The sequence below is a fragment of the Mesoplodon bidens genome (assembly GCF_964165515.1).
Source record: "Mesoplodon bidens genome assembly, chromosome: 15".
NCBI classification, from domain to species: Eukaryota; Metazoa; Chordata; class Mammalia; order Artiodactyla; family Ziphiidae; genus Mesoplodon; species Mesoplodon bidens.
The window spans coordinates 22,972,973-22,994,549 of NC_138171.1; the positions used below are offsets into that span (position 1 = coordinate 22,972,973).

At 49.6% G+C, this 21,577-nt stretch overlaps 2 protein-coding genes across 2 annotated transcripts in view; one reads left to right on the top strand and one right to left on the bottom strand.

Annotated features, from left to right (window-relative positions):
* Positions 1-19,938, top strand: SLA2 (Src like adaptor 2; the record flags this gene model as incomplete). The annotated part of the gene is made up of 7 exons (XM_081256073.1): positions 1-91; positions 4,094-4,193; positions 4,579-4,665; positions 6,401-6,504; positions 17,026-17,175; positions 17,936-18,068; positions 18,477-19,938. 7 exons carry the CDS (start codon positions 1-3, stop codon positions 18,640-18,642), a joined length of 831 nt encoding a protein of 276 aa, XP_081112199.1. The 3' UTR covers positions 18,643-19,938.
* RAB5IF (RAB5 interacting factor) overlaps positions 19,651-21,577 on the bottom strand; it is a 9,145-nt gene continuing 7,218 nt past the window's right edge. Inside the window, exon 4 of the mRNA XM_081256081.1 lies at positions 19,651-20,198. Within this exon, the coding sequence (XP_081112207.1) occupies positions 20,157-20,198 (42 nt within the window). The 3' untranslated portion in view covers positions 19,651-20,156. The remainder of the gene's footprint in view (positions 20,199-21,577) is intronic.

The window sequence follows — 21,577 nt, forward strand, 5'->3', positions numbered from 1 at the left end:
ATGGGAAGTCAGCCCAGCAGGGGGAAAGCCCTTCCAAGCCCAAGCCTGAGGCCCTGTGTGCAAGGCCAGGGTCCTGAGCCCATGCAAGCAGGTAGGCCGAGGGCCCCAGGGCAGCCAGGCCCTTCCTGAGCAGCCACTCCAGCCTCAAGTATCAATGAGGACCTGCTGTATACCAGGCCCTCCCCATGAACCACACAGCCAGGGTCCCTGCTCTTAGGAAGCTTACATATTAGTGGTCAGAACATTAAACCAGATAAACTAGAAAATGTGAGGGTGACCAGAACTAACCAGGAGTGTGTGATGGTCCCCCAGGCATCTCCCATGGCTTCCCTCCTCCTAAACCAGTTTATCCAGAGCCTGAGCTGCAACCCTAAGACCAACCCACATCCGTAGCTCTCCAAAGCTGCACCGTCCATTATGATAGCCACTAGCCTTATGTAGCTATTTCAGTTTAAACTGAAGTTAATTAAAATAAAATTAAATTAAATATTCAGCTCCTCAGTAACACCAGCCATATTTTAAGTGCTCTCCAGCCATATGAAGCTAGTGGCTACCTTATTGGGCAATACAATTATAGAATATTTCCATTATCACAGAAAGTCCTACTGGACAGAAATGCTCTTATCCTGAGAGGTGCTGTGAAATACTTGAAGCAAAATAGAGCTATGATGATTGGAAAAAATGAGTTCATGCAATGCATGGGCTGAACCTGTAATTGTGGTTTTCTGAGGCAGTCCTGACTAAAAAATACCAGTTTTTAGGACGATTAGGCAATCAAAGTATCTTGCAATATCTAGTACTTTGATGTCAGAGCTACAGCCCCAGTTTGTTTCTTGTTCCCTGAAACAGCTCACAAATCCTTTCTCAAATCACATTCTGATTTGGGGTTTTGATAATGTATTTGTCAGGGCTCCCCAGAGAGACAGAACCAGTAGAATGTGTATGTGCGTGTGTGTAACAGAGAATTTATTTTAAGAAGTTGGCTCACGCAGCTGTGGGGTGGCCAGTCTGAAGTCTGTAGGGCAGGCCAGAGGGCTGGAGACCCAGGGAAGAGTTGATGCTGCAGAATTCCACAGTGGAGTCTGGAGGCAGGATCCTCCCTTCCTCAAAGGACCTCAGTCTTTTTCTCTTAAAATCTTCAACCGACTGGATAAGGCCCACTCACATTGTGAAGGGTAATCTGCTTTATTCAAAGTCTACTGATTTAAATGTTAATCTCGTCTCAAAAATAGTGTCACAACAACATCTAGACTGGTGTTTGACCAAATATCTGGGTACTGTGGGCTAGCCACGTTGACACATAAAATCAGCCATCAGAGATATCAAGATGACTCTAAACCAAGCAGCACTTCTAGGAGGAAGGACACACACACACAGTTAAACAGAGGTAGAAGACTGCAGAGCCACACTGGCTCTCTGTGTTTGGCAGGCTCTCCCCCAAACTGAAAAGACCTCTGCAATGGCTGGGGCTTCCTTTCTGCTCCTCAGCCCCCATCCCCAATATCCACCTTTCTTTTTCTTAAATACTCTTATTTTTTATTATTTTTTTTTCTTTTTGGCCACGCTGCACAGCACGTGGGATCTTAGTTCCCGGACCCAGGATCGAACCCGCACCCCCGTGTTGGAAGCGTGGAGTCTTAACTACTGGACAGCCAGGGAAGCCCCAATGTCCTCCTCCTCTCTTTAACAGCAGCCTCCCCTAGTCCCCTTGGTCACTGATCGGCACCCTGGACCCTGTAGACTCCTGCTGGGGAGGCAGTTGCCTCCTCCTAGCCACACAGTGTGCGCCGAGAGCCTGGGGCCCAGCAGGCCCTGCAGGAAGAGATCTGGAAACCACACAGACCCCCACCTCATTTCCTCTGAATCTAGCCACAGGCAGCGGCCCCGAGGCTGCTCTGAGTCATGCCCAGGATGCTGAGGGGGTGACCCCCCGGCAGGTGTCCTGGGGCCCTCCTTGCCTGTGGGAACTGAGGGGCACTGTGTTCCCCTCTCTGTCAGGGTCTCCAGGGGACGAATGGGCTTCTCTCAGTACTTCTACCCCTGGTCCCAGCAGGAGCATGGATTCTGGGCAACTCCTTTGTCCATCAGCCTTGCATCCATCCAAAATCTACCAAGGCTCTACCCCATGCCAGGCCTTGTGCCAGGACCGGGGTACACAGTAGTGGACAAGACGGATACAGTCCCTGGGTTCAGGAACAATCAAACCTCAGGGACAGGTGCTAAACCAGTAATCAATTACAACTGTGTTAGATTTTGATGACAGTGTTTTAAGGGACTCTGACCAAGAGTGTGTGCTGAGGGGCTCATCAGGGAAGGGACGTTTCATCCAAGGAGTGAAGGATGAAGGTGACTCAGCCACCGGAGGGGACCCATCAGGGGGACAGCATGTGCAGCTCAGTGGCTCCTGGGGCGCAAGGCCAGGGCTTCCAGGAGGGGGAGGGGCCCTTCTGGCCACCTGGCTCTGTTCTTGTCAGAGGACACCCTCCCCAGACTTACTTGCACCGTGTATTCGGGCATCAGGCAGGCATTTCCCTGCACCGGGGGACGGCCAGGCCCTGTGTTCTGAGGAGCTCCTGTCTGAGCTCACCACGGGGGGCTCCATGTGTGTCTGGGAGGACATGTAGGAACTGGTCCATTTCCAGAACCACAGTCTCATTCTGCTCATGTCCCAGAGGCCCTCAGCCCACATAGCGTCCAGCTCTGTGTCTGTCCCACCCGTCCCCTGGGTCCTTGTCTGTCCTCTGCTCTCCCTCCCTCACTTCCTGGGGCCCCAGCTCTGTCTAGAGGGCTTCACAGAGGCCTCTCAGCCTCTGAGGAGCATCTGTGAAGCACATAAACCTTTTTTGCTGACCTCACTGCTTCTCATAGCTTCATGCAGAGACCCCTACTGAGATGGGGTAGGAGGAAGAGAAGGGAGGGCGCTGGGGTGTGGGTGAAGGGCGCTCTGCAGCCCATGTGTTTTCAGGACAAGTAGGCCTGGACAGGCATCAGGAGGTCTAGATGGTCGGGGCAGGCTGGTCCCTGAGTGGGGGACGAGGGGATGAGCGTCCTGTGCTAAGGGAGCCGCTGGCCGCCTGCTGTCCAACCTCAGAATTGGGCCTCAAGGCCACCACGTGCTCAGGACCAGTCCTGGTGTGATGGGGTGGGGTGCAGCGGCTTGGTGTCCTGTCTCTGTGACTCCCTCTCTGAACGCCAGCCTCCCGGGGAGTCTGGGCCTTTCAGAGACGTGCTGCTGCTGTCCAGCCCAGTCCCCCCACCCTGGGCCCATGGGAGGACAGGGACAGGGTGATGTGGCATAGGAGCTGTGCCCGCCCTCCCCGGCAGACTGCTCCGTGGAGCCTCAGTTGCCTTGCTGTGTAATGGGGCTGAATGGAGATGACACATACAGCACCCGTCAGGCCCTGACACAGAGCAGGTGCTCAGGAAGAGATGGCAGGTGTGTGACCAGGACACTTGGCTGAGACACACATTCCTGCCGGGCGTCTGCTCTGGGCCAGGCCTGTCCCAGTGGGCCCTGGGGCTGCACCTCTTCTGAGGGGGCAGCACAGACCTACGCCTGTCGCTCTGGACAGAGGTCACGGGAGAGCCACTCTGCCCACGTGCACGGCACTCCAGAGTTACAAAGCCCGTCCAGGTCAGTGATTTCCTGGGCCCCTCCAGGAGCCCTCCCCCTCCCGTGGCCACCTCCCAGCCCCTCAAAGCTAGTCCATCTGGTGGCCACCTCATCGGTGCCTTTCAGAAGCTGAGCTCAGAGATCCAGGCTGATACCTGCTTAGAGCTGTCGGCTTTAAGTTTGCTGAATTCCTTTATCAGAATCTCCTGTGATGATCTGCATAAAAAATGGGATTGTAGCCAGGAGCCCCACTTCCTCTTGCCACACCAATCCTTTCCCCGAGGGGCCCCCAAGAGATGTCTAGGCACCCCCAGGGCTCTGCAGAGCCCTATGGAAAAGCATCAGATTCCAGGTTGCCATCCCGGGAGCCCAGCAGACATGCCGCCCTAGGGTGCCCGTGGGAGGATTGATGGTGGGAGCCCCGCCTCCACTGGAACTCATGTCTGGCCAGAGGGTGACCATCTCTGTCCCTCCATCCAGAGAGGAGCAAGGCCAAAGCTGTGGCCTTGGGCAGTTTCCCGGTAGGCGAGCAGGCAGAGCTGTCTCTGAGACTGGGGGAGCCATTGACCATCGTCTCTGAGTAAGTCCCTCTGAGGGCACTGGGTGGGGTGCTCTCTCCCCTCCCCCGATCCCCGAAGATGCATTAGTGGGAGGAGGGGCCCCTTCCAGGAGAAAAGAGCATGGACTTTTGTGCTGAGCTCACACAGCACTCTAATGGGATTTTAGGCAGCTTGACACACCTGTAGGGAAAAGCAGCGGGTGGGCAGGGCCTTGCAGGGGAGCCCTGAATCAGGCCATTCACTGCCCAGGAGGTACCCAGACTGGCTGGTGCAAGGAAACCTGGGAAACTCAGGTGGGATAGGTGGCCGCAGGACCTCACCTGGAGGGTCCTTGTGAATCCCACATGAGCGGTGCCCAGGGCCTTGGCCCTTCTGAGAGGGGTCCCCTCGCCCTTCTCTCTCCAGGGATGGAGACTGGTGGACGGTGCTGTCGGACATCTCAGGCAGAGAGTACATCATCCCCAGCATCCACGTGGCCAAAACCTCCCATGGGTGAGTTCACACCCCAGGCCCTGCCTCCGGGGAGCTTCCTGCTTTCTCCTCCCACAAGTGTAGTTCTTTACGCCCAGTGTTATGCTGAGCAAAGCTGGGGTCAGGGGAAAATCAGGCCCAGACCCTGCCCTCCAGAGGAGCTGATGACTGACTGTCTCAGGTCAGCCTGTGAGACTTGGGAGCCCAGAGGAGAGGGCTCGGCAAGGCCTCATGGAGACGTGGCACCTGCGCTTTGGAGGGTGGCCGGGAATCTGGTGGTGGAGAATGCTGGAAGGGACTTGCAGGAGGTGGGGGCAGCCTGCATCAATGTCCCCAGAGAGCCTCCTCGGGCTGCCCTTCCAAGAGGCACTTCCTCAGGAGGGCTGGACTCGGGGACGCAGGGTCTCTCAAAAAGTGTGAGCCATCCCTTGCCCAGAGTAAGGGGCAGACCGACTCCAGAGCAAATTCTATGTCGAGAGAGAAAGGCAGTGAATAACCTGGAGCCAGGGACATGTCCCTGTGTCACTGTGTGTGTTGTGACAGCCACGCTTCAGTTCTGAGGCAAAGCACGGCTCCCACACTGGATGGCCTTCCTTTCTGAAGCTCGTGGTATGTCTGGCTCTGAGGAAAGCAGCATAGGATCCTGAGACATGTGGACACATCATAGAATCAGCTCGCGTCTCCCAGTGGCCTGGGCCTGCTGGGCAGGGTTTTGCCTCCACAGCCTGGCGTGAAGTTTAAACAGAGGAAACACCGAATACCTCTAAGAGGCCCCTTTCCTTGCCTCTGCTTCATTTATAGCCTCGATTTTCCTAAGTCGTATGAATGGTGTATTTTATTTACTATAAAACTAGGCTCAGTTTGCTGCTGGCCCCAAGACAATCACAGCTTCTCTACTTTATTTACTTGGAATCAACTCAACCCTGACTCTGGCATTTCACAAAATGACAGGGAGGCAACCATTTCCATCAAATTGGCTTCTGGAGGCTTTGCCTGGGACCCCTGGACATGTCTCTGGGGACAGTAAGAAGCTGATGGACTGTAAGCCAAAAAATTCCTGCACGACTCCTTGAACTTTTCACTGCAGTGAAGTCCTTCATGGACATACATAGGTGAGGGATTAAGTGAAGAGAGAAAAGGAAGCTGTGGACTCAGAATTATCAACAATCCCAGCACTGGAAGAGGCACGTATGGCTATTGATGGGCTATGTGATTTTTTTCAAAATTTTAGAATGTCTTGAACATTCCAGTTCCAAACTTTCTACCCACAAATAAGCTACAGTGGAAGTTAGATTTCAGTGATAATGAGTAAATGTTCACCTGCATACCTTTTGGCTACAGAGTTAAACTTTAAACTGTTGAAATAAAATATTTACTAAAATTAAAAAAATAAGAGAGGCAATTCTTGGAGAGCTGAAGGCTTAGACAGGTGAGTAGATGGTGTAGGGGTGCTGGGGGAACTGGGCAGTGACAGGAGAGGGTCTGGGATCACCTCACCTGCCCCCAGACCCTGGCCACTTGGGAATGAGCTCTTCAGTTAGAAAAGGCTGGGGCTGACCCCATGAGATGGTCCTGGCTCCAGGGGCCTCAGAGGACAAGGACAAAGTTGGGGGCCCTGAGAGACCTGAGGCCAGCTCTTCATGGGACGTTTGGAAGTCTGAGGCCCACAGAGGGAAGAGAGGTTCCAGGAGAGTCTTGGGCCACCCACCCCCAGGCTGACCCCCGAGCCTCTCTCTGCTCATCTCCCTACCCCCAGGTGGTTATATGAGGGCCTGAGCCGGGAGAAAGCTGAGGAACTTCTGCTGCTGCCTGGAAACCCAGGAGGGGCCTTCCTCATCCGGGAGAGCCAGACCAGGAGAGGTGGGTAAGCTCAGCCTGCCATGGGCTTTTCCCTTTCATGCCAAGAGCCAGGTGTGATGTGACTTGGGGGTAGAGGTAGGAGGCCACATGTGGACTGGAGACCTGGCCTTGGTGTCGGGCAGTCTGGCTGACTGACCACTTGTTGCTGCCGTGAGAGCCTATCAACAATGGGGTAGGGCTTCCCTGGTGGTGCAGTGGTTGAGAGTCCGCCCGCCGATGCAGGGGACATGGGTTCGTGCCCCGGTCCAGGAAGATTCCCACGTGCCGCAGAGCGGCTGGGTCCGTGAGCCATGGCCGCTGGGCCTGCGCGTCCGGAGCCTGTGCTCCGCAGCGGGAGAGGCCACAGCAGTGAGAGGCCCGTGTACCGCAGGAAAAAAAAAAACAAAAAAACAAAAAAAACAACAATGGGGCAATAACCTGCATTTCTAAAAGTGGTGTGAATTGCCCACCGGAGGGATCCAGCTCAGCCAACACTTCAGCAACCAGGACTCGTAACAGAGTATAGTCACAGGATTTCTCTGCCTTGACCAGCAATGATTTCTCCCTCCTCAAGACACAACATGACCCTGATCTCTTGACAAGGTCTCTGTGCTTTGGGTCACCAGCCAGTCGGAGCCAGAAAACCCACTAGGAGTCACCTCATGATCTTCCTCTCTGTGCTGTGCAGATGGGGAAACAGAGGCCCACAGAGGGATAGGGACATGTCACACTGCATGTTCACATGGGACTTCTCCCACCCCAGGTGCAAACGAAACACGAAGTTGAGTCTGTCTCTGATGCCCCTGCTTCTCTCTGAGCTGCCCTGAGTCCCTTACAGCAGGGACAGAGAGGGACATTGAAGGAGTGGCAGTGCCCTCGTTTATGTTAGCTCTTTAAATGCCTTCAAACAACCCTGTGGGGATTGTACTTCCAATGTCCCCATTTTACCGATGAGGAACTGGAGATTTGGGGGAAGAGAAATGATTTGCCTGGGGAGACACAGCTAATAAGTGCAGAGCTGGGATTCAAACCCCGCTGAGGTTCATCGCACTTCAGACACCCAAGAGAGGCCCACCTGTGACAGTAATGGTAGCATTACAAGCACAGGGGCAGACTAGGGAGAAGCTATTCAGGAGTGAGGACGGGCTGCCTGTGCTTCCCTTAACTGAACTCACGTTGATGCATCGTCAGGGTCCTTTGCTCTCTACTCAGTCTCCCTCCTGGGGCCCCTTCCAGTGCGTCTTTGCCTCTCCTTCACTTCCTTTGGGAGCCCCCTGGGTTGACCTCTCCCCAGCCTCTCCTACTATTTTCCAGGCAGCGCCAGCATCCCTCACATACACCCATAGGCAGGCCAGGGTTGGGGGCTGGCTCAAGTGCAACAGCTACAAACAGGAAACCATAGCGGTGCTGTTGGGGGCAGGGGCACTGTAGACCGGGCCCCAGTGAGCGTGAGAAGTCACAGGAAGTGCTCCGTGCTCAGCTGCCCCTCCCACACCCCTTCTCTGGCCTGGTTCAACCCTAAGAGCATAGTGACCGAAACTTATTGCCTCTCTGAGCCCCTTTTCTAAGAAGGCACATATACAAGAGGAACTGGTGGAGAAATAAAGGAGAAAGCAGATAAGAATCCATAGGATCTTTCTTTTTTTCCTTGCAGTTTTATTGAGACGTAATTGATACACAGCACTGCATAAGTTTAAGGTGTAAAGAATCCATAGGATCTTTAAGGATCCACAAAATTGCTGGGATTAAGGTTAGATTTGACTCTGAGGTTCCCCATAGCAACACCAAAAAGGGATAGATCAGAATGCAGCTCTCATTATCGAAAAAGGAAGAATTGGCCAATTCTGCAGGAAAGGCAACAGTTTCCCAGTACTGATTTCTTATCTCTCATCCTGGGCTTCCTTTGGAGAGGAAGCTTCACCAAATCTTTTTCCATTGCTTCACCAAACTTTTTGTTTTCGATAATTTTAAGTGTGTCCTAGGTCACTGTAAAATTTCATATGTGGCTTGTGGTCAAAAAAAGTTTGACACTAAATCTGTACGGGCCCGAGTGACGCCACAAGATGGTGGTTCTCAGATTTGAGTGTACAGGAATTGTCAGGGTGTCGTCTTGCTGATGCACTCTTAGGCCCCGCCGCAGACCTGCCAAATCAGACGGTTGGGTACAGAGGTCAGAAAACTGCTTCCTTCACAAGCTCTCCGGATGGTTCTCATGTTCTTTTAAGTTTGAAAACACAGTTCCAATCTAGGGAACCCAAAATTAAGTAATGAGAGACAATGTTTTTCATGTTTACATAATGCATCTTGTCATATATAACAGTAATTAACTGTTGACCAAGTGAGTGATCAGGATCAGGATCAGCTTTTCTTTGGCCCAAGATCCAGACGTACCTCTGGGAAGGGAATTCTGTAGGGGCTTTGAGCCTGTGGGTGGACCAAGGAGGAAGGCCTGGGGCCACTGAGCTCCCAAGAACACTACTCAAGAGTCTGGAGGGGGAGGGGAAGACCCCCCATCTTCCCCAGAGTCCCTCTGGCATACCTGGTTGTGTTCTAGGCCTGGGGGGAGCCACGGCAGGGCCCAAGTCAGGCCGAAAACCTTGGTGTGTGAAGGGGCACGAAGAGTTTGTGGAGGTCCCAGGACTGCTCCAGAGGTCAGCGCCAGGGCCAGATCCCAAGAGCATCACCCTCTTGCCTTCCTACTGTCCTACTATGTGTCTATTACTGTATTGAGCATTGCGAGAGAAACTGATGAGCAAGACATGCTTCCTGCCCCTGAGGGACTCACCTCTGTGATTCTGACAGCTGAGAAACACTTAAAAGCATCTCCTCTGAGTCAGGCCTGATAAGTTGTGATTCCTGCCCTCAGGCTTCAGACAGTCAAGGGTCCAGGGTGCAGCATCCTCGAGGCTATCAGCTTCTTAGAGGTCTCAGAAGAAGTTCAGAGGGTCCTGCTAGACCTGCGTCCCCCGAACAGGTTTTAATGTGCTCCCTCACACCACTGTGGACCCCTCCCCTCCTCCCGGCATCATCCTCAGAACACCTGGGAGAACATGGCTCCTGAGCCCACGGGTCACTGCAGGCCAGGGTGTGACACTGGCTCAGCCTGCTGGAGCTTTCTGGAATCCAGGACCTCATACTTTCCTTGCCTTTTTCCCAGTGGGTCTCCCTCCAGGCCCTGCACCCAGCCATAGCTCCTACCATTCCTTCCCACAGCCCGCCTTCTGGCCCACTGCCCACCGGGACACTCCACGAATGAACACACCTGTTCTTTCTACTGCTGCATCCTTGCACACGAGCCTCCCTCAGGGCCTGGAAAGCCCTCTCCTCCAGTCCTCCACTTGGCCAACCCACACTGATCCTTCTCGATGCATGGCAATGCCATTTCCCCAGGTTATTTGTCACTCTTTGCTCTCAACTCCCACAGCATCCTGAAAAGACCTCTTCTGTAGCTGCAATAAACATTTCTTAAAACAAAGTCAGGGTATGTGGTCTAACAGCAGGGGAACTAAATACTTGAGATGAGGACCATAAAGGAAAATTCTGGCTGAGGGATGTGCTGAGGGACAGTACTTCTTTCCCCAGAGTATGAAGATCTGATTACCTGTGTCTGGGGCTAGTGCAGTGCCAGCTTGTAGCAAGTGTTCAACAGATGTTTACTGTATAAATGGATGAGTGAAGGAGTGCATGCATGTACGTTGAGGGGAGGAGAGAGGATGAAGAGCCTGGGGTAGGGTAGACTGACCCCCAACACCATCTGTGCTCACAGCGGTAGGAGTGCAAATGGTGGCAAGGACTCTTCAAGTCTGCTTGTAATCATGGCCGTGTCCAGTGTTTATCACAGAGACTCAGTAATTCATTGAACAAATAAATATTGCATGGTGACTCTGGGCCAGCCACTGTTCTAAGTGCTGGGGATTCAACAATATAAAAAGCACCAATAAAGAGGTTAAAGAAAAAAGCAAAATCCCTGCCCACAATCCAGTTGGCAATGTGCATAGTGAACAAATAGTAATTGAGCAACTGATCACGGCAAGTGCCACAAAGAAACAATCAAGCGACGGTTAAGAGGAACAGAGTAAACAGGTGCATCCTCAGCAGGAGGCAGGTGTGCCTGGAGCAGATCCAAGGTCACCGGAAGTCAGGTCATGCAAGGCCTTTCCAGGGTGAGAGCTTCAGGGAGGGTTCTAAGCAGGAGAGTGACATGATCTGATCCCTCTACGGTGCAGAGAGAGGATTTGGCAGGGGATGAGGCGGAAGTGGGAAGCCACATGGGAAGTTATTGCAGGCTAAGAAGTGGTTAGATTCCGGATATGTTCTGAATGTAGCCAGTAGGGTTTTCTGTGGGGCTGGATGGGAGGTGAGGGAGAATGGGAGCTGCCAGGGATGATGCCGGGGTTAGGAGCTTAGTAGTGAATGGATTGTGCTGCTGTTTTCTGAGATGGGAAGATGGTGGGCAGATACATTAGGACAGTCCCCTGTGAGGCTCACAGTTGGTTATATGGTGGGGTGGGGTAGTGTTGAGGGACAGACAATGGGAGAGTAGCTCCTTTGGCGCTAGCACTTGTGTCTGGGCAGCCTAGAGCTGGGGTTTCTACCAGGCAGAGAAGGTGTTCTGGAGAGGAGTTGTCTGAGTAGGAACTGAGTTGTCAAAGGAAGGCTGGCAGTTACGCAGGTGGAAGAGTGTTCCATATAAAAGGAACAGCGTGAACAAAGAACCAGGGAACTGATAAGGAGCACTGGATGCTTGCTATGCGCCAGACACTGCTAAGTGCTTTACCTACTTTACCACCTGCATCTTTGTGGCAATCTATTGAGGCGGGGACAATTATTATCCCCCTTTAGAGAGGAAGAAACAGATCTGAGAAGTCAAATAATGTGTCTTAGAGACACAGCTAGGGTTCTAGGATGTAGGGGTGTTATAGTGTGCGACTCTGGGTGGGATATGAAACCAGGGAGTCTGAGTTTAAAAGACGTCCTGGAACTGGGAGCCAGCTGCAGATATCTGGGGCTGGCTGAGCAGCAGTGAGAAGGAACAGCAGGATACCAGGCACACAGGGTAGTCGAAGGTGGCCTTGGTAGGTGACCTGTCCCCACAGCAGGGTAGACAACCCCACATGGGCTTGACAGAGCTTGCTTGTTATCTCTGAGTCTACCAGTCACATCCTCAGTGTAGCTGTGAGGATCCCTCCTGGGTCTAGTAACTGTGATGACAGTGGCCAGGGTGGGGTGGCTGGAGAACCAGGCCCCATAGAGGGACTTGGTCACTTAGTTCAGCTGGTGGGTTGGCTTCCAGGGCCTAGTTTCAGATATGTATCCCTTTCCCAACCACAGAGCTTTTTCAGGGTCACAGCACAGCTCCAGAAGAGATTCTTCTTAAAGGTACAGAGTCAAGGGGTCTCCAGAGTCAGGTAGAAAACAACGAAAAGGAAGCAAGGACCTTACTCCATACTTCTCAAAGTATATTGACTTTGTATCCTGTAGCCTTGCTAAATTCACGTATTAGTTCTCGTCGCTTTTTTGTAGGTTCCTTAGGATTTTCTACATCTATGATCACACATTATCTATAAATATAGTTTAACTACTTATTTTCTAATTCATATACCTTTTTTTTCCCCCTTGCTTTACTGCACTGGACCTCTAGTATAACAAGTAAAGTGGGAAGAACATTCTTGCTTTGTTCTTAGAAGGAAAAATGCAGTCTTTCCCATTAACTATGATGTTACTTATGGATTTTTCACAGATGCTTTATGTCAGGTTAAGAGGAAGTACCCTTCTGTGGTAGGCAGACTAGCCCCCAAAACGATGTTCAGGTCGTAATCCCTGAAACGTGTGAATATGACTTACCTTACATTGCAAAAGAGAGTTAGTAGACATGATTAAGGATTTTGAGATAGGAAGTTTATCGTGGATTATCCAGATGAGCCCAATGAAATCACAAGGGTCTTTACAAGATGGAGGCAAGAGGGTAAGAGTTTGAGAGATTGGAAGATGCTATGCTGCTGGCTTTGAAGATGGAGTAAGGGGCCATGAGCTAAGGAATGCAGGGGGCTTCTAGGAACTGAAAAGGCAAAGAAATAGACATTCCTCTAGAGCCTGCAGAAGAAGTACAGGCCTGCTGATACCTTGATTTTAGTTTAGTGAAACCCATTTTAGATTTATGACCCTCAGAATTGTAAGATAACACATTTTTTGTTGTTTTAAACCACTATATATATGGTAATTTGTTATAGCAGCAATAGGAAATTATTACACCTTCTATTTGTAGTTTTTTGTTTTTTAAAAATCATGATGCGTGTTGAATGTTGTCAAATTATTTTTCTACATTTCTGCAGGTGATCATGCTTTTTCTCCTCTATTCTACTAACTTAGTGAGCTAACACTGACATTCAATTTTTTTTTTTTTTTTTTTTTTTTTTGCGGTATGCGGGCCTCTCACTGCCGTGGCCCCTCCCGCCGCGGAGCACAGGCTCCAGACGCGCAGGCCCAGCGGCCACGGCGCACGGACCCAGCCGCTCCGCGGCATGTGGGATCCTCCCAGACCGGGGAACGAACCCGTGTCCCCTGCATCGGCAGGCGGACTCTCAACCACTGCGCCACCAGGGAAGCCCTGACGTTCAATTTTAATTTTTATTTATTTATTTATTTATTTATTTTTTTGCGGTACGCGGGCCTCTCACTGTTGTGGCCTCTCCCGTTGCGGAGCACAGGCTCCCAACACTCAGGCCCAGCGGCCATGGCTCACGGGCCCAGCCGCTCCGCAGCATGTGGGATCCTCCCGGACTGGGGCACGAACCCGCGTCCCCTGCATCGGCAGGCGGACTCTCAACCACTGCGCCACCAGGGAAGCCCCTTTAAATATTTATTTATTTGGCTGCACTGGATCTTAGTTGTGGCATGCGGGATCTGTTTTTTTTGTTGTTGTTTTGTTTTGTTTCGTTTTAGTTGCAACATGTGGGATCTAGTTCCCTGATCAGGGATTGAACCTGGGCCCCCTACATTGGGAGTGTGGAGTCTTACCCACTGGGCCACCAGGGAAGTCCCTCAATTTTTAAATCAACTTGTACTCCTGGGATAAAGCCAATTTAGTCATAATATATTATCTTTTTTATATATTGCTGGATTCAATTTGCTAACAGTGTGTTAAAGATTTTTTGTGTCTACATATATGAGGTATATTGGTCTATAGTTTTCTCATAATGTTTTTGTCTGTTTTTTTTAGCAAGTTAATTGCTGGCTTCATAAAATGGGTGGGGAAATGTTATCTTCTCTATTTTCTTAAAGAGTTTGTATAAAATTGATATTATTTCTTCTTTAAATGTTTGATAGAACTCACCAGTGAAGCCATCTGGACCCAGAGTTATCTTTTCAGGAAGTTTTAAAATTATGAATCAATTTCTGCAATAGATATGGGTCTATTCAAATTTTCTATTTCTTGTGTCAGTTTTGGTAATTTGTGTCTTTTAAGGAATTTGTCCATTTCATCTAAGTTGTAGAATTTATTGGCATAAAGTTGTTCACAACATGCCCTTATCCTTTTAGTGTGTGTAGGATCTGTAGCGATGTCCCCTCTTCATTCCTGATGTTGGTAATTTGTGTGGTGTTTTTCTTTTTCTTTCATCAGTCTAGTTTGAGCTTTATCAATTTTATCAACCTTTTCAAAGAATCAGCATTTGATTTTTCTCCATTGTCTTCTATTTTATTTTTATTTCCTTCCACTTAAATTTATTTTTTCTAGCTTTTTAAAGTAGAAACTTTATTTTATGCCTTCTTTTCTTCGAGTGTAAGATTTAAAGCTAAAAATATACCTTTAAGTCCTGATTTAGCTGAGCTCACAAATTTATTTAAATTTATTTATTTAGTTAAAAATATTTTCTAATTTTGCTTATGATTTCTTCTTTGATCCCTGGGTTATTTCCAAGCATCTGGGGATTTTCCATATGTCTTTTTATTATTAATTCATAATTCTGTGTGGTCAGAAAACATACCTTTAATTATTTCAATCCTTTTAAATTTGTTTTTACAGCCCAGTCTATAGTCTGCCTTGAATATTCCATGTGCTCTTGTTGGGCCCAAGTTTTGTTAATTAAATCAAATGGGCTGACTGCATTGTTCAACTCTTCTATATGCCTGTTGATTTCTATCCTATCAAGTACTAAGAGAGGAGTGTTGAAATCTCCAGTTATAATTATGGACATCTATTTTTTCTGTTAATACTGTTGGCTTTGCTTCTATATTTTGAATCTCTGTAACTGGTGCATAGAAATTCAGGATATCCTCTTATCTCTGGTAATACCCTTGGTCTTGAGTTCTATTTTTCTGATATTAATATAATCACTCCAGTTTTCCTATGATTAATGTGTGCATGATACATATTTACTTTTAGCCTGTGTTTTAATATTCAAAGTGTGTTTATCATGTAGTTGGGTCTTGCTTTTTAAAATACAGTTTGAAAATCTCTGCCTTTTAATGGAGTATTTAGACCACTTCCTCAAAGTAAAAGCTTCCTAAAACTGAGCACTGCCTGTGGTTTGGGAAAGTCACTCCTGCATTTTGTTGGCATTCCACAGGGAAAGGTGAAGTGAGAGGGTCACTGGCTCTTCCTCCAGGTTCTCTGTGCCAGTTTTCTCATCTGTAAACTGGGGATAACTGTACCTACCTCACAGGGTGGTTATGAGAATTAGACGAGATAATCCATATAAAAAGTGCACAGTAAGCACTTAAATAAATGAAAGCTACAGATAGCTTTAAAGAATTAGATAGTAATAATAGGTTATTACTATTATTCCACTAAGCACCCTCTTCCCATTTGGCTTTGATGAAGTGTTAGAAATGAATCCCACTTTACAGTTATAAAGAGCACTCATATGCAACCTCCTCTGCTGGAAACTACTGCTGGAGGCCTGATTTTATATAGTTATATAGTTATGATTTCATATAGTCTTTTCTCTCTATTCATTTTTCAACCATGTGCTTTTCCTCTTCTAGCCAGTTATCTTTAAAATTTTCGTTGAAACCTATCAAACTGTACACTTTAAACATATGCATTTTATTTTATATAAATTATACCTCAATAAAGTTGATTTAAAAAACTAAAACAGGGAGTTCCCTGGTGGCCTAGCTGTGAGGATCCTGGGCTTTCACTGCCAAGGCCTGGGTTCAATCCTGGTCTGGGAACTGAGATCCCACAAGCCACGCAGCACGGCAAAAAAAAAAAACAAAAACTAAAACTAAACTGGAAAAATTCTGTCACTTGCATCAGTGAATATAATATTCATGTATAGGTTTAAGACTAATAACAGGGACTTCCCTGGCAGTCCAAGTGGCTAAGACTCTGTGCTTTCACTGCAGGCAGTGTGGGTTTGATCCCTGGTTGGGGAACTAAGATCCCAAATGCCGTGTGGTGCAGCCAAAAAAAAAAAAAGACTAATAATAAAACCAACATCCATATGCCCACTTACCAGCTTAAGAAATTGTGCAACGGTCCCTTTGAAGCCCTTTGCCTGCTTCATTGTGTTAATCAGTTACTTTTCTTCACAATTTTTTCTTTTCCTGGTTGTGCCGGGTCTTAGTTGAGGCAGGTGGGTTCCTTAGTTGCGGCAGGTGGGCTCCTTAGTTGCAGCTCACCAGTTCCTTATAGTTGCGGCACACATGATCCTTAGCTGTGGCATGCAAACTGTGAGTTGTGGCATGCATGTGGGATCTAGTTCCCTGACCGGGGACTGAACCCGCTTCCCCCGCATTGGGAGGCGGATTCTTAACCATTGTGCCACCAGGGAAGCCCCTTCTTCATAGTTTTGCCATACATGCGTCTCTATGCAGTAGTCTTGGCTGCCTCTGAACTTTATTTAAATAGAATCATACTGAACGTATGCTTCTGTGACTTGCTGTTTCTGCTCATTATTTTAAACATTTATCTATGCTTATGTGTGTAGTGGTTATTAACTTTTACTGCTGAATAGTGTTACATTCTAGAACCTACCATTCTCTTGAGTCCATATGGGCTGTTTGCAGTTCGGGGCTTTTCTGAACAATGCTGCTATGAATATTTTTGTTCATGTATCTTTGCAAGGCATCGTGCTGGGATGGAACGGCTGGGTTGTGAGGTATGAGCATGTTCAACTCTACTAGATAATGCCAACTGTTTCCAAAGTGGCTTGTACAATTTATCTCTCCACCAGCAGGGTAAGAATTCCTTTCTCCACATCCTTGCTGACATCTCCTGACACATTTTCACATCCTAACACTTCTGCCCACTTGAGTCTTTATAAGAACAGCCAACACTTAATGCTCACTTAAACTGTGGCAGGCCCTGTTCTGGGCACTGTGTGCGTGGTCTTGTTTCATCCTCACGAGAGCCCTAGCTATGATAAGTGTGTTGTCACTTATGAGCAAGGGAGCAAGTCTTTGTCCCTCCCTTCCCCCTTCCCTCGTCTGGGCCCAGTGCCCACTCTCTGTGGCCATTTCATGTCTTCCTTCTTCCACTCTGGGCTGGGCTTGGTCCCAGCATAGCCTTAATCCCATCCTGGACCCTTTCCTTCTCAGGCTGTTACTCCCTGTCGGTCCGCCTCAGCCGCCCTGCATCCTGGGACCGGATCAGACACTACAGGATCCAACGCCTTGACAATGGCTGGCTGTACATCTCACCGCGCCTCACCTTCCCCTCACTCCAGGCCCTGGTGGACCATTACTCTGGTATGGCCATCCCCTACCTCCATGAGAGCAGAGTGGGGTGTCGGTCTGTGGGGAAGTTAGTCATACCCTCGGACACTTTGCCTGCTGGAGAATATCTAGGCAGAAGAGGGACCTCCCCTCTCTCCATGCCAGTCCCTGTGCCAAGGAACACAGCCCGGAAGCCCCAAGTTCATCTCGTGCCAACAGAGCCACGGAGGTGTCCCGTGTTAGTGCACGCCAGTGCCTCACCCACCACTGTGGTTCTGAGTCAAAGTCCCCAATAGCTGGCACGGTTCTCTCCACAGGAACTAGGCCCAGAGCTGTTGCTATCGTGGAATTCAGTTGATTCTCAGCATTTTCTGGTGCCTGTTCTGTAACAGGCACTGCAGCCACTACAGCAGAGTGTCAGAGAAGCAGAGAGGAAAGACTGCTACTGGGAAAACTGATCGGGGGATTTCAGGACAGTCATTCCATGCAGCAGATACTGACAGAACAAGTAGAGACTGATCATCCCTTAGCTTTCTTCTTTCCAAAGCACTTTTCTAACCAGAAACTGGGGCTCAAAGAGGTTCATCAACTTACCCGAAATCACACGGTAAATTACGTCTCCCGAAACCTAGCCCAGAATGACCTTTGACTGCATGTCAGCTTCCAGATTAACAGCTTGGGGCTCATGCTCCCACCTGCCAAGTGTGGAAAGCTGTCAGGGTGAGGGTGGAGTTGTTGGGGAGGAAGGCAGGGCTGGAGCCAGCCATGTCAAGGGTCTAGGTCTCTTCCTCAGAGCTGGCGGATGACATCTGCTGCCTACTCAAGAAGCCCTGTGCCCTGCGGAGGGCCGGCTCACCCCCTGGCAAGTCCATACCTCTACCTGTGACTGTGCAGAGGACACCACTCAATTGGAAAGAGCTGGACAGGTGAGGAGCCCCTGGAACGTGAAGGCAGAACAAAGGAGAGTTAGAAGGACCCACCCCTGGGAACCCAGAATGGGCTTGTCACCTTCAGGGACACCTGGGAGCCAATAAGCGTTGACTGAACTCAGGCCAGCCCAGGCTCAGCAGGTCTGCTGGGGGGACTAGCAGGGAGGCCAAAGTGGGCATGGATATGGGGCATGCCTGGGCACCAAGGTGGCCAGGATGGAAGGTCAGACAAGATGGGGTCCAACAGAGAGCACCAGTCCTGAGTGAAGTCAAGGGGAGTTTGATCTGACAGGGAACAGGGAACCACTGTGAGTTTTTCAGCAGGTTTTGAGAACAGGGAACCATGTGGTAGGTGCAGGGAGGAGGGTGAGGCTCCCTGATGCAACTCCTTCCCCCTCTCCACAGCTCTCTCCTGTTCTCCAAAGCATCTACCACAGGGGAGGAGTCCCCCCTCAGTGAGGGACTCCGGGAGGCCCTTAGCTCTTACATCAGCCTGACTGATGACATCTCCTTGGACGATGCCAAGGCCCAAAGCAGAGGCCGAAAGGGGAACCAACGCTGCAGCACCTAGAACCCCAACTCAGCTCAGCCTGACTGAGCACCCCAGAGGCAAAGACTGTGCAGAGTGAGGGGAGGGCTGGGACACAGAGGCACGGCCAGAGTCCCACCTCTATCCTCTGTTCCTTCCTCTCTCAGCCCTAAGAAGTCACCTAACCTCCTCCCAGTGCCATGACCCGACCTACAGCCTCTAGTTCAAGTAAAGACCAGTTAAGAACAGGGCCAGGACTCCAGGGAGACTAGATGTCCTTGGTGTGACCCAGCCAGTTCCCGAGTTTGGGAGCCCCAGTACCACCTTCCTCCCTCTGCCTGTCGAGTCTCATTCTACATCCCCACAACCACTCCCACGAGGCAGAGAACGCCCACTGGCATCAAGGAGAAAAAAACCATCATTTAAGGAAAACTGACCAGTCTCACTCAGAATGCCACCACACCTCAGAAGGTAGAACTACGGCCTAGAAGGGACAGGAAGGAAGAGGGGATGGGTGGCTTAAACGGCAGCAGAACCTGGGCTCTCCAGCTTCCACCTGACCGCCACGGCAAAGAGCAGGACCTCTGACAGTCCGGGTCCCTCCACGTCCCCATTAAGCCCCTTCTCTGGACAGTCCTAGCTCTCAGATCTTTCATTTTGTGGCTCATCATTTGAACCTGGCTAAGCTTTCTCGGCTACAACAGCCTTGCCGTCTTGTAGCCAAATGCAAAGGACACCATCTGAGCCCAGCACACTGCGGTGAGCTTAGTCACGTCTCAGTGCTGAGCGGGAGCATCAGGGCATCAGGAGGCGGTAAGCCCTCCCTCCACAAAGTCAAGGCCACAGCCTACACCAACTCCAGCCCTGGATTTCCCTGCTGCACATTAAGGGAAAGAAGCCTGGATAGAGGTGTTAAGGGAGCAGGGAGAGGAGGAAAAGGGAAGGGGGAAGAGGGAAGGGGATGGGAGGGCACCACCTCTATTGGTCCTATTGGGTTCTGAGGCTAGAGGTGAGGTGGGAAAGGCTTCATCAGGTATCACCAACAGGGGCTCAATTAAAGATCTGATTTATTCAAGTATCTGAAAACATTCTACAACGAAAACTGTTATTAGATGCTGCTTGTACTGTGCTATGGACCACGCACGTACTGCCATACTGTTTTCAGGAGACTTGAAATGCCAATGTTTGATATAGTTTAAAAACCATACACCTGATGGAAAAGGAAGACAATTTAATGTTTCATCCGGATCCAGAGGTGCACCAAATTGAAGGACAGCTCCAATCGGCAAACAGGTGTTTCATGATGGTATCCAAGAAGAAACGGTTGGTGATGGACAATTCAGAAATGCTTCCCCAAAAGGTGGATGGTTCTTTAAAAAGTTTCAGGTCACAACCCTTGCAGAAAACACTGACGCCCCACACACTGATTCTCGGTCCAGGAAACACGGGTCTTCCAGGTTCCGCGTGGCTGGGGTGCCCCCCAACAATCGTGCTTCTGTGGTGTAACTAAGAGGGTCCTTTGGACCAGACAGGGAGCAGGTGGGGACTGTGCACCGTCAATCATAGTGGATGGCAGTGTAAAAGATGATCCAAATGACCTAGAGAGGAAACAAGCAATGTTCATGGGCTCCCTCACCAACAGGGTCAACATAGGCTCCCATTCCACAAATCAAAAGCATCCTAAGAATGCGCGCACAGTGTACTTCCCGGGGGCTATCCAATGCATAAGCTGCCTGGGGGCTTACATAATTTCACTGAAATCAAGCTGTCTCTAATAGAGCCCAGGACCACCGTCCTGTGCTCCCAAAGGGACCCTGGACAAGTCTCTCCCCCTGCCAAACAGAGACCAGAGTGTGAGGGCTTAGAGTTATAGGTGTGGAAATGATACAGGTAAAGCAAACTGTACTGCTAGTAAGTGTTAGCATTAGCAACAAACGTGAAAACAAAACTACATCATACCCTGTCAGCTTCATATCAAATAAAGCAGAGGTTCTCAAACCTGACTCGCCTTTGCAATCTTGTGGGCTCTTAAAAAACCCACAGAGAGATGCCTGGGCGCCACCTCCCAGAGATTCTCATTTCGTTGTTTGGGCTAGGTTCTATAATTTAAAAAAAATAACTTTGAGATGTAATTCATATTTCGTGAAGTTTACCCTTTTAAAGGATACAATTCAGAGGTTTTTTAGTATATTCAGAGTTGCAAAAACATTTTGGAGCATTTGCGTCACCCTGAAGACAAAAATCTATTCCCGGGCTTCCCTGGTGGCGCAGTGGTTGAGAGTCCGCCTGCAGATGCAGGGGACACGGGTTCGTGCCCCGGTCTGGGAGGATCCCACGTGCCGCGGAGCGGCCGGGCCCGTGAGCTATGGCCGCTGAGCCTGCGCGTCCGGAGCCTGTGCTCCGCAGCGGGAGAGGCCACAACAGCGAGAGGCCCGCATACCGCAAAAAAAAAAAAAAAATCTATTCCCATTATCAGTTACTTCCCATTTCCCCTCCCACCCCTGCCACTGGCAACCATTAATCTACTTTTTATCCATACGGATTTGCCTATTCTGGACATTTCACATAAATGGACTCATACAACATGAGGTCTTCTGTGTCTGGATTCTTTCACGTAGCATAATGTTTTCGGGGTTCATCCTTGTAACACGTACCAGTTCTTCATTCCTCTTTATGGCCAAGTAATATTCTACTGTATGGGTATATAACATTTTATCTAGCCATTCATCGGGTGACGGCTGTTTGCATTTTTTGGCTGTTATGAATATATTTTTAAATGTTTTCCAGTTCTCAATATGCAGCCAGAGTTGAGAATTAGATGTAGAAACTGACAATGAGCTCTCACCACAGGGAGACTATACAGTGTATCACACCACATCTTTTGGGACATTAACTCAAGAAAGGACATGCCCTCCAGCCTCGGGAGTCTAGAAAAATGGTACCCAAATCACACATTGTAACTCAATCAAGGGGCTCC